Consider the following 13,463-nt stretch of genomic DNA (forward strand, 5'->3'; position numbering starts at 1 on the left):
TGCATACTTCACAAGGTTGTGTAGAATTCAAATTAAATTCAATGAACATGTATTAATTATCTGTTGTGTGTGAAGCACTGATCTAGGAAGAAACAAAAAAAAAAAAAAAATGAGGGAAGGGGACAATCCAGACCTGAAATTTCATCAAGATAGGGACTTCTAGAGAGGAAAGGCCCTACACTGATGAAGACCATTAGTCATTAAAAAGCTTAGTTGCTTGGTCACACCAGCAGAATGTATCAGAAGCAAGACTTCATCTTCAGTACTTGAGACCCGGCCCTTTATTGACTATGCCTTGCTGTGACCTCTTGGATAAAGAAGACGAGAGTAAATGACCCCTTCCTTCTTGGAGCTTGAAGTCTAGTAAGGAAGTTTTTACATATATAAATAAATGTGAGTAAAATAATCAAGAGAAGTGCACGAGCTGGTGAATTGGAAGAAAGGTCCCACTGTGCAGGCTGGGGCTGTAAGACAGAGTTTGGACTTTATTCCTTAAGTAAGCGGGAAGAATCTACTAAAGGCTTCTGAGCAAAAGAAGTAATGCGAGAAAGCCAATTGAAAACCACAAAGCTCTCTCTAAATGCATCAGCAGTAGTACTGAAAAGCAAGACCCCAAGAAGGACACTACCGATTTCTGGGTTTCTTTTTTTACCTCAGTCAAAATGCAATTGGCAAACTTGTCTTTAACTTACCTGAAAATGTAGCTAACTTAAGGAGATGTGTGAAAATGAAAAGTCGTTAACACGCTTTCTTTCTTTCTTTCTTTTTTTTTTTTTTAAAGCGTTGAATTCTGTGGCGGGAAAAAAATGCACCGGATGTGCTAGGGTCAGTCTATTTCTTCAAGAACAAGAAAGTAAGTATGGCCAGTACGGAGTTTAAGCTTGGGTACCATTCTCGGGACTGTTTAGAAAAATCTAGCACTCTCCCTTCCATTAATCTTTCTTAGGGAAAATACTTCGTTCCGCACCTGTATAAACAACCCAGATTTTAAAACCTATATATCTGCGCCTAATGCTTGAGACTCTGTATATATTTATAGTGATAGTTTCGGGGCAGTCTTAGGCAATGAGTATAACTGGGCTGAGCAATCTCCTGGAATCTTGTTGCGCTCCTTCCCCCTCCCTCATGCTGATCCCAAGCAGATTAAGCGCTAGTTGTGTGCGCCTCAGCTTCCAGCCGAGAGCTCTGGTTACAACTGTATCCTTGCCGAGATTTTTCCTAGCGGAAAGGGCAGGTGAATGACGCCCTTACTGAGCTAACCCTCTGAGGTAACAATTCTCCACCCCACTGCCCGCCCGAATTCTATCAAAGGCCGTGGAAGTTATAGGCAATAGAAACTCAAAGAAATACTAACGCGAAAAATCGAGGCGGTTTCGAGGAAGAGACACCAGAGGCTAAGATGAAATGATACCTAATCTATGAGGTCACAACTGAGCTTTCTACCTGTCGTGCGTTTTGTCAGTTCGTTCTTTCGTTCGCCCCCTAAAAGCGCAAAAATTAAAGAACAAAAACACTCGACCTCACAAGACTGAGTTAAAGCGAACGAACAAATAGATAGCTTTGGTTTTCTTGGTTGCTGACCTTTAGGGTAGCTTTCCCCTTCCACTACATTCAAGACCATTCTTCCTTCCAAAGATAGATGGGGATAGAGATAGAGGCTGGACCCCTGATTTCTTCCCTATAGGCAGCTACAGAATGATGAGTAAACTCCCTCCACCAACGCAGGTACTCGTTCTATTGCTCCAGCACCGAGAATTTGTTACCTACCCTTCATACAATCAATACCAGTCGAAGGTAGGTCTCCCTAGTCTCCCAGGTTTCCCTGGCTTCAAGGTCCGCTACTTTACTTCTAGAAAATCTAACAGTCTCTAAATTAGAAGGAACGTTAAAGGTCCCAAACACTGCTTGATCCATTAACCCTCCTTAGCAACATCCCTCAAGTGTTCTTTGCGATACCACTTGAGTAGCACCAGTGACGGGAACTCACTATCTTATGGGCAAATAATTCTATTTTCCAACATCCCTAAATGTTAAGAAGTACTTCGTCCAAATGAATCAGAATCCGCCTCCCGTTTGTTTTAAGGATATACTGAGGAAAATAAGAAAAGATAAATCTGAGTCAAAGCTAAATTGGAAGTACCAGAGCGGTGCTTTATTCATTAACTGTATTTGGTAAATAAATGTTTTACTTGGTTTTACGTAGGACCTTGTTGCAAAGGAAGGAAGACAGATTGAGTCTGCTTATAGGAAAATACAAGAAAGCAAATCCATCTCTTTGGTTCTTAATCAGGTGGTTGTTTTTACTGATAAGGGTCCTGCACCAGAAGGTGCTCAAAAAAAATTGGTGAAAATTGTGATAGTTTTTATGTCTGTCTGTCTGCCTATCTATCTGTCTATCTATTTATCCTCTCTAGAGTAATATTGAATAGGTTGAAAGGATCATCTGCTTTGTGCATTTAGAAACGCCTTTACGTCTTTAGAAATGTCTTTAGGAAAAAACAAACTCCACTCTCCCAGTGACTATTGATGTATGACCTTGAGCCTCTCTGATGATTTGCTTATCTTTAAAATGAAGGCATTAGATTAAATTATTTCTAAGCCCTCCAGTCCCAAAACTTAGTATCATCTATGAAGAAAATAAGCCAAACATTCTCGATTTGGGGGTGGGAGGAAGGACAGGGAGAGATAGTACTCAGGTTTCATAGATCATAGGATTTAAAAATGGAAAAAGGCTTTAGATATCATTTAAACCATCTCCTTCATTCTCCATCATCCTTCGAATAGGTCTAGAAAAGAGAAGTTAATTGTCCAAGATCGCAGAGCTGCAAAACTAGAATTCAAAATAAGGTTTAATGCTCTTCCATGCAAGCAGTGTGTACATGTTTGTTTGTTTGTTTGTTTGTTTTTTCCGACTAACAAGAGCTCTATATACCGCTTTAAGGCTTACAAAAGTAATTTTCGCAGTTAACATCAAGCCAGTGAGGGTTGCAGTGCCAGTAGTTTTTTCCTCATTTTACCGAGAAGGAAACTGAGGTCGAAAGAGTTTAGTGATTGGCTGTAAACTCAGAGCTAGTGAATGTCAGATTATTATCAGATAGGTCTTTTGACACCCCTAAGAGAACTTGAAAATGGACTTATAGGGATGACTCTTCGCTTTAAAAGTGTTGGAAAAAGACAGAGGAAGACAGACTTTATAAAGGTCAGGGATTCTGGGCTAGAGAGATTTTTGCTTCAGACAGTTTTTCTCACCCTGCTCCCTCCCGGGCTAGCTGGGCTTTGTAGCCCCAGCTGTAATATTAGAGCTAGCCAGAGGGGCTGAATGAATGGTTTACTGGAAGATTTTTCTCAGCCCTGAGGCCAAGATAAAGTACAGATTGCTCCCGGTCCCTAACAGTTTCCCCAAGCGACAACCCCTGGGTAGGGGGAGCGGCCAGAGTGGTCTGTGTTCCCGCCCACTAGTCTCTCCTTTTGCTAATAGAAAAGTGGCCCCATCCCCTTGCCCGCCGCAGCCCCACCCTATCAATCCCCCTGTTCTTTCTCCCAGATGGTTTGTTCCGAAAGCTGTGGATAAATTCTCTTGTCAAAAGAGGAAGCCCTCAGCACATCTCAGCGGAGCTAGATTGTCTAAGCTTCAGGTTTCCCTTTGTTGCGCTCAGCCCCTCACTGGAGCGCACAGTCCTGACCAAGGTATCCGCGACTGCGCCCGCGTCAGGGCTCCCAGGGCTCACCCTGAGTGTTGACTGCCCTCCCTGCTGTGTAGCGTTTGAGGGAAAGCGGAGAAGGAAACGGATTGGGTGGGCTGGAGTGGAGGACAAGAGGGACTTGGAGGCTCCAAGGGAGCTCGAGTGACGCGATGTCCACTGGCTCGGTGAGCGACCCGGAGGAGCTGCCTGACATGGAGCTGCGTGGGCTGCAGCTGGCGTACCCAGCCCCGACGTCCTCGAAGCGGCAGCCTCGCCGAGGAGGCAGCAGCAGCGAGCTCTACCCTTCCGCGGACAACTCCTCTGCAGAAGAGGATGAAGACGAGGACGTAGAAGAGGAAGCTTGCACCCTGGGGGCGGCCCGCGGTGCTAGCGGCAGCTGCAAGAGGAAACGGACCCGGGGAGCTGCGGGAGGCGGCGGAGGCTGTAGTAGCAGCGGCAGTGGTGGTGGTAGTAACTGCACCAAGAAGTCTCTACTGCCCAAGGGCTCTTCTGCTGAATGCAAGCAATCTCAAAGAAACGCGGCCAACGCTAGAGAGAGGGCCAGGATGCGAGTGCTGAGCAAAGCCTTCTCCAGGCTTAAGACCAGTCTGCCCTGGGTCCCCCCTGATACCAAACTCTCCAAACTGGACACACTCAGACTTGCCTCCAGCTATATAGCGCATCTCCGGCAGCTGCTGCAGGAAGACAGATACGAGAACGGCTACGTGCATCCCGTGAATCTGGTAAGAGGGCAGAAAACAACTACCCTCCCCCCACCCCAAGACTGAAGTTTGCCTTTGCCAGCAGTGCCTAGATTTCCAGCACACTCTGCAGGGAAGGGGATGCTTAGTTCTAGTGGGAGAGACTTGCAGAAAGGTTGTTTTCTGGGGTTTAGAGAGGACAAGTCAGACCTGCCTCTAAAGTTAAGAACTGGAGTCCTTTGACTTGGAGAAGTTGGTTTCCCCTAAATTGTGGGAGTCAATCTTACACCATCCGCACCACCCCCGCAAAAATCCACCCAGATTATTGTTATGCTCTCATCGTTTTTTGTTTTGTACACTGTGTGCGATGCTACTTCCAGTGACCTCATGTTTGGCTGATTTAATAGTTCCAGTCTCATTCTCAGAACGCAATCCACTACCCTGCTGAAATCTTGCATTGCAAATTGCCCCACCTGACTCTTTCCAGTTGATTATCTCTACTTTCCCTTGGATGCTATGCAGATTATTTAAGATGCCTTTCTGGGGGATAAGGAAAAGGCCGAGCAGATAGATTTCCACGGTACTCTTACACTGTTAGAAATGAGTTTTTCGGAAAGTCCCTCCTAGAAAAGCCAATTCTCTGCTCGAGAATGGTCCACATTCTACTCGCCCACTTCAAGAACATCAAGTGCCCCAAAGTTTGCACTGTGAAAAGACAGGTGGAGAATTTAACCTTTCTTTTGTTTTGAAGATCTCAAATAAAATAAAATGTAATACACAAATAAATTTTCAAATAAGGACCCCAGGCATAGATTTAAAAACAGGTTTTAGACAAAGGTTCTTCTAGTGTTCACAAGGAATAAGCTAAACCCAAGTCATTGGGCAACAACTAGCACCTGCAGATGAAATTTAGTCAATTAGAAGGAAATATCATTGGATAGTTAGCTCTTGTTCTAATATATTGCACCGTTTTTAATTGCAGACGTGGCCATTTGTGGTTTCAGGAAGACCAGACGCTGACACCAAAGATGTTTCAACAGCCAACAGATTATGTGGAACTACAGCTTAAAACCTGGGACTGACTAATCAATTTAATTGGATTATTCTTTAGACACGTGTTCTGGGGGGAGGGGGGACACAAAGAAATGGTAACAATAAGCTCTCTTCTTGTAAGTTAAAAATTATTTCTTGCCCTCTTTCTAACGGGAGAGTTGGAGAAATATGGGGATATTACTAGGAAAGTCAGGGAGGTGAGGCCCAAGGTTAGAATTAGGCAGGAGTTAAATTCCACTTTCAGATTTTCTTGGAATGAGCTAAAGGAACCACAGCCCTGGACTGATAAAACCTATATCTCCTGTAACATTATCAGTAGTACTGCCCCCAAAGATTTATCAAAAGATGGTTTTAAAGTCTTTCAGGACTATACTTAACAGGTAGGGATAAAAACCCAGACTCAGTGTTTGTCTATAAACTCACCAGAAACAGTGTTATTTGCACTCCAGTGCCAAACAGTGTTATAATATAATGTCATTTAGAAACAAAAAGCAGATTGATAATATATTTGGTTGATAGCTCTTGAGAGCTTCTATCCTTTGCAGTAGTGATGCAATAGGTGCAGCTGTGTTTTTACTATCTTTTAAAGGACAATCTTTCATGGAACACATACCAGGTCCCTATTAGCTTCCCCAATATGGCTAGAACAGTTTTGTTTTGTTTTATTTTCAACATTTCCAGTTTCTGCACTGAATTATATATTCAGAAGTTGATCCCATTCCTATCAGCATCCCCCCTCCTCCATGGATCCAGATGATTTGGAGCTGAAAGGGACCTCAGGCATTAGACAACCCCCCTTTCATTTCAAGTAGAGAATGAGAAAAGCTAGTTGATTTGCTCGAGGAGGGTTTAAGCTCAAATCCTTGGATACCCAATTGCATAGTCTTTTCAGGGCACTGTCCCACAGGCCGTGGTCATGCCCTCATAGTTAATTTATAAAAGGAAATTATTCCCTCTTTTAAAGAAAGCAGTTTAGTGCCAATACTTCCTGGTGTATAATTCAGTGCTTGGTTTTAACTCGGATCTAATCCAGAGGAAAGAACTTTACATACAATATTGTTTAAAACTTTTTCAGTGGCCTGGGAAGAATGGTTGGGTTTGTTTACATTGTTACATGTCAAGTTTTTGTCATTTTGCTTTAGGGCTGATATCCTGCTGTAAGGAGAAGTTGCCCTCATGATGACTAGCAAATGTAAATAACTTTATTTTTTTATGAGTAACATTAAAATCATCATTACAAGGAACCACCCCTCCCGAGGGGCATCCCAGTGTCTTCCTTCCTGCACCACACTAAAAGGGCGTATGTATAAAATTCAGTTTGAAATTATCTTTTGCCTTAAGGACAGAGTCTTTCACATAATTTTGAATAAGATGAGGACTACTCCTTCCACTCTCCAACCCTCAACTGCCTCCCTCAAATGTAGGTTGTCATAGGTGGGCAAATCCACCTCAAAGTTATCCATTAATAGAATACCTGTCTTCAGGCCACTGCAGAGGCACAAAGATGGTCTGGGAATACCCTGTATTATCTGATACTGGCATAGCTTAGCTCTAGCAGACATTCTACAGAATTGTTGAGTCTACGAATGTTTGTGAGTCAGTCACATCCTGTATGTGAAGTGGTGAGCTAGGAAACAGATCGTGGCATAATGTAAGCAAATTAGAAGAGCATACTGTGGCCTTGTAGGATTGCAGAATTTTGAGCCGGAAAGGACCTCAAAGATCATCTCTCTTCAGGTAAAACTGAAGCCTGGAAAGGAGTGAGTCTATCTTCAGGTAGAGGTGTCTCATGGAAAAGGAGTGAGACTAGTTCTCATTGGTTTCCAATGGCAACAGTAGAAGCAATGGGTGGAAGGTGCAGAACAACTTCAGGCTTGATGCAAAGCAAAATATCTTAATAAATTAGAGCTATTTAAAGTGGAATGGTCTGCCTGGGGAGATTGTGGGTGGTCTTCCTCACTGGAGGTCTTCAAACAATGACCAAATAATCGTTTGGGGGGGACACATTAAAGAGGGGATTATTTTTCAGGTATAGACAGTTTAAAAAAAAAGGAACTGGTAAAAGATTTGAACCAAGGTTCTCTGACATAAAATTCAATATATTTGAATAACATCTTTACTTTTCATATGTAACTTTATTTTCCATGTAATCTTGGGAGGGAGGGAACAGAGAATCATTATTACCCTATCAAGTATGTGAAATGTACTATCTGCAAGTCTGTAAGTATGAATACAAGAGGAATGGCTTACTTGGTAAAAGTGAGAAAATACAGGGAGGGAGAGAAAGAGAGAGAGAGAGAGAGAGAGAGAGAGAGAGAGAGAGAGAGAGAGAGAGAGAGAGAGAAATCAAGAAATAAGTAGCCTGTTACTGCTTAGGAACTCTGATATTAAGGATCTCCACATAAGGCTCACTTCTTAGAAACTATGTTAGAATTTTGGTCACGGTGAGGATGTAAGAGCATCTTCATAGAGACTGAAGCATGAAATGACTGTCCTGGGATTAGAACAGGTTTTAGATTTCATGCTAAATTAGATGCCTCCTCCCACTTCTTTATTTTATAGGTGAGGAAACTGAGATCAAGAGAGGTCATGAGACTTGCCCAAACTTCACATGGAAAGAAACAGGATTTAAACCCAGGTCCTCTTACCCTAAATTAAGCCATCTTTTCACAGATTTATTAAATGGTCTGATGTAAATCACTTCTGAATAGGTAAAATAAATAGTTTCCCAGAAAAAAGCTACTTGTGCTAGCTGGTTTATTTGGGGTGTGGTTCCCACGTGGGCTCTAGGGAGGCTGATTTAGGCAAAAGTAAGATTAAAACTGGGTAGCTAGGTGGCACAGTGAATAGAGTGCCAGGCCTGGAGTCAGGTAAGACTCACCTTCCTGAGTTCAAAACTGACCTCAGACACTTCCTAGCTGTGGACTTTGGGTAAGTCACTTCACTCTGTTTGCCTCAGTGGAAATGGCATACTACTTCAGCATCTTTGCCAAGAAAATCCCAAATGGGGTTACGAAGTGTCAGACAAAGCAAACAACTAGATTGAAACTAATGATCCTGTTTGCCTTAATGCAACAGAAGAAGTACTTTGGAGGAAAAGGAAATTTCTTAAAGTAAGGCAAAGGTTAGGAGTTAACTGAGGTGACACTTGAGACAATAGGATTTGTGTTTTGCATTAGCTTTTGTTCCAATTTCACGTGCAATTCTCAAATGATTACTAAGAGAGGGGGAGGGGAGATATGTTTAAATAGTGTGTGTAGTCCATATAGTTTCAAGTATAAAAACCTAGAAAAGAAGAAATAAAATACTTGGTGATTGGGTGAGTAGGGTCTGGGTGTACACAGTAGATGCTAAATCTCACACAAGTACTAAAACATGAAAACATAAAGATGTAATGTTACCATGCTAATCCATCTCTCTCCCCCACCCCCATTTTCTAACCCTCCAGAGGGTAACAGAAGAAAACATATTTCTCATATATCACTTTCACTGAGATTTTTGCATGATTTCTAGACCAAAACATTATGTGACCCCTTCTCCAATCCAAAAAGTTTCATTTCTAATAAATCACATTGGATAAAATGTTAGATAAAGCTGCTATTCTATGTGTAACAATAACTAAAGGAGAGTCTTAGTCACCATAAAATATTTCTTTTATGAAGCCTGCACAGAGGGAGTGTGGGCTATAAGTGGTGGACGAGACATTTCAATCACAAACTCCATCTTAAATTTCTCAATATTTCCTTGGGGTGGAAGGAGGAGGGAGCCTTTAGGTTATATTTGATAATAGCTGATATCAACCCTGAGTGGATGATCTTGAAAAGTTTGGTTAAAAATAATAATAATAAATTGAATTTTGCTGCTGTAAGTTACGAGAACTAAGAGGAAAAGTGTGTTACTGAAAAGAGGTGGAGGTTGGAATGGGGAGGGAGCTCCTCCATGCAGTTGGAAGGGTAAATATCAGCATAGGAAGTAAATATTGTATAAAATATTGAAATAAGGCAAATGTCCATGTTACTGGTTATTGTGGAAGTAGCCTTTGGTATAGGCAAAGCAGTGATGCTTCATTGATGTCAAGGCAACAAAAATCCCCTTTTAACACAGTCTTCTTTGCTTATATGAATGTTTCACCAAGAACTCATTTCAGAACTCTCATTTTGAAACATTCCGTCTCAAAGGGCACTGGTATGACTGTGAAACTAACTGCAAAAGTCCGAGCTGAAGGTGAAACTTGTACGGGCGTTTGCCCTTGACTTCCCACCACCTTCTATCATGTTACTTTTTTTTTCTTTTAAAGTACTGGCCCCTGCAACAAAAACTGAAAAATAACATTTGCAATTTAAAAACCAGACTTTTTTTCAAACACAGTTTATGATAAGAAATACCTTTTACACTATGAAATGTCACCATGGTGTTCCAAAAAAAATAAATGAGCAATTTGCTTTCAGGAATTATACAAGTTCCTCTTCTACTTTTCTTTTGTTCCCTTCTTCTACCCTCCCTTTTCCCCTTCCTCTATTCATTACCTCTTTGCTTCTTTCCTTCCTTCCTTCTTTCCTTCCTTGGGAGACCCTTGTTACATTCAGTGAACAGAAATGGCATTTCTTCCTGCTCCCTCCATCTATCTTTTGGGCACACCTGCAGGTATAGGAAAGAAATGACTCTCTTTCACCCTGTCTCTCCAAATTTCTGTGTCTGTCTCTCTTTCTCTGTCTCTATGTCTCCATTTGTCCCTCTGTCTCTCTCACCTCAAACAGAGTGAGTTAGGGAAATGAGTGAATGAAAGTGTAACCAAGTTTGCAGATTCTGGAAAGTGTGTCTAGGGAAGCCGCCCCATCAGGAGAGTGCCAGGTCTCAGAGAGAATCATAAGATGAAGGGAGTGAGAAAGGAAAAGATTTAGGATGGAAGCAAGTTTGTTACCTACAGAGCACATACTCCAGGAAATACAGTGGAAGGGATGAATGAGGAGCTTTAGAATGTGAAGCTAGGGGGAGGGTAGGAGATTGGAGAAAAGGAGGATACAATGGAAGATGGAGATGGGAGTTTGTGTAAGGACAATTAGGGTTTCAGAATCACTGGGATGGGGAAGGTATGACCAGGTGGGAATTTGTTAATGATTGCCAAATGAGTTTAGGAGGATTATTAACATCAGTTGAGGTTTGGTGTCAGTATGGTGTCTTCTCAGTAGACCTGATGGAATGTCAGAAGATAGATGGAGGGAGCAGGAAGGAATGCCATCTCTGTCCCTGGAATGTAGAAAGGGTCCCCTGAAGACAGAAGGAACTAATGTTTCCTTTTCCTTTTTCATTCACCATGATTTTGTTATGCCAATCCTGTTCTTTTTCTCCCTCCCACAACTACATAAACCAGGAGAGATATTCCTAGTAACATGGTCTATTAGAAGAGCCTTAATTGAAAATCAAAGGTGTTGGATCTTGAACCCCAAGAAGGTTCCGGGTGCCTATTCTAGTGCTCTAAATGATGGGTGGGAACAAGGAGAGAACGGAAGGAAATAAGCATTTATATAGCACCTACTGGATGTCAGGCACTGTGATAAGTGTTTTATAAATAAATACATCATTTTATACTCACAACAATCTTGCAAGGTGGGTGATGTTACTGTACCTATTTTATATTGGAGGAAACTTCAGCAAATACAGGTTAAGGGACTTGCCAAAGATCACAGTGCTTATAAGTGTTTGGGGCCAGAACAATGTAATTACCACTATGTTTGAGATCCAGGCACCACTTCACTCAAAAGCTATACTCCAGAGCGTATTTAGGGGCAGTTAGGTGGCACAGTGGATAAAGTGCCTAGCCTGGAGTCAGAAAGACTCATCTTCCTGAGTTCAAATCTGGCCTTGGACTCTTATTAGCTGTGTGACCCTGGGCAAGTCACTTAACCCTATTTGCCTGAGTTTCTTCATCTGTAAAATGAGCTGGAGATGGCAAACCACTCTAGTATCTCTGCCAAGAAAACCCCAAATATTGTCACTAAGAGTTAAATAACACTGCTGAAAGGACTGAACATGAATAAGGAACATTTGGTCCTTGAGCTCTTTCTTGTCTTTACTCTGCCTTCTTTCCTTTCTTTTCCTTATTGAACACAACCACTTTGATCTAACTTCAGACTAACATCCTTTTACATACTTCCATCTCACTGTTCTTCCATGTCATACCTACTCCTAGAAAAAAAAAATTACCCAATTTTGGGTACTCCTTTTTTACATGTAAGTAGCTGATTTACCTAAGCAACTATGGGTGAAATAATAGGGAACACAAGGATTTTAATGACATCTAGACAACTACATGAGTCGAGTAAAGGAAATGCTTCAAATTAGAAAAGCTCCTTTGGCTGCTTAAAAATCAGATTTTAAAAAGTTAAATTTGTCTCCATATGTACTAGTTATTACTAGGGAGGGAGAATGGAATAGAAATATTTTGTTTTTAGAAAAGACAAGCCTATTATGATCCATGTATTTGAGGCTTATTTATTTATTTTTGGCTAGGCAATGGGGTTAAGTGACTTGTCCAGGGACACACAGCTAATGTTATGTGTCTGAGGCTGGATTTGAACTCAGGTCCTCCTGAATCCAGGGCTGGTGCCCTATCAATTGTATTACCTAGCTGCCCCCTAGGCTTAGTTATTTTTACATTATTGAAAGATCTTGGTTAGAAATTCAGTGGATTTATATGTTACTAGACTTTCCTTACAAGTGGAATAAACAACTACCTATGTAGTTTGAGTCAAAGCAATAATATATCTGCCAAGTGCCTCTCACATAGTTTGACTTTATGCAATTGTTTTCCTTTGGTTGCCTAATAAATACCCCTAGTAGAGGGCTTGTTAACATGGTATTTTTTTATGCAGTACAACAGTGTTTTTGTTTTGTTTTGGTTTTTTTTTGGGAGGAGGCAATTGTGGTTAAGTGACTTGCCCAGGGTTAGGAAGCTAGTAAGTGTCTGAGGGCAGATTTGAACTCAGAGCCTCCTGACTTTAGGGCCAGTGCTCTATTTACCACAGTGTTTTGTGCCTAGAAAGCACGCAAACAAAAAAAAGTTTGTTGAAAGAAAAAATGAAGCCTTATTGTCCATTTATATTTCTGCACAAATGAGCTTGGAGGAAGAAATCAGTCATGCTTTAGGTGCTTCTAGGCTCAGGAATATCTTGAGGTGTTTTAACTCTAAGCCTTTATCAGAGGGCCTTGAGGGGAGGAGGGTTCAGAATGATCCTAGGAGTATTTTTCCTGTCCTCCAATATTAAACCAGTTGATAACACATTTGAACTCTGGAATGTCGGAAGATCTGGAGTTTCCATTAGCATAAATAGCAGTGTTCTCAGGAGCAGCAGAGGCTGACCAGGTCATTTGTATCAGGAGCTGAGAGACATGAGGACAGACAATATAAACCAAGAAAAAGCAGCTTGGAACTTCATGAGAATACCACAAAGGGAGAAAAGGACTTTCTGTAATGAGGATGTATGAGTTTAGCCTTTGGTCACATGTGCTTTCTAAGTTTGAGCCCCTGAACATTAAAGACTTCATTTGTGCAAGGGGAGAGTGTCATCGATTGTTTTTTGGGGGGTGATTGATTTGTAACTATATATTCTTGCTATTTTTTGTTGTTGTTCAGTCATTTTTCAGTTGTGTCTGATTCTTTTTTACCCCTCTTGAGGTTTTTTTTTGCAAAGATACTGGAGTGGTCTACTAGATCCTTCTCTATCCCATTTTACAGATGAGGAAATTGAGGCAAACAGGGTTAAGTGACTTGCCCAGGATCACACAGCTAGTAAGTGTCTGAGACCAGATTTGAATTCAGGAAGATGAATCTTTCAGACTACAAGCCCAGCACTCTATCCACTATCCATCTAGCTGCCCCACTTCTCTACCTATCTTTATAATTTTTTCCTAAGGTTTAATTCTTCCTTCTAGTCACTCTACTTTGCAATCTTGAAGTTATCTTAGAACCCCCACAATATCTTCACCTCTGTCTCCAGTCATTTGCCAACTCTTGGCAATTTTCACT

General features: G+C 41.5%; 1 protein-coding gene across 1 annotated transcript; it reads left to right on the forward strand.

Annotated features, from left to right (window-relative positions):
* Positions 1-3,853: 3,853 nt before the first annotated feature.
* On the forward strand, positions 3,854-6,654 carry LOC114036672 (musculin-like). Its single transcript, XM_027853324.1, has 2 exons — positions 3,854-4,426; positions 5,367-6,654. Exons 1-2 carry the CDS (start codon positions 3,854-3,856, stop codon positions 5,451-5,453), a joined length of 660 nt encoding a protein of 219 aa, XP_027709125.1. The 3' UTR covers positions 5,454-6,654.
* Positions 6,655-13,463: the final 6,809 nt, after the last annotated feature.

The sequence above is a fragment of the Vombatus ursinus genome, unplaced genomic scaffold, assembly GCF_900497805.2.
Source record: "Vombatus ursinus unplaced genomic scaffold, bare-nosed wombat genome assembly UNPS02009939.1, whole genome shotgun sequence".
Lineage (NCBI taxonomy): Eukaryota > Metazoa > Chordata > Mammalia > Diprotodontia > Vombatidae > Vombatus > Vombatus ursinus.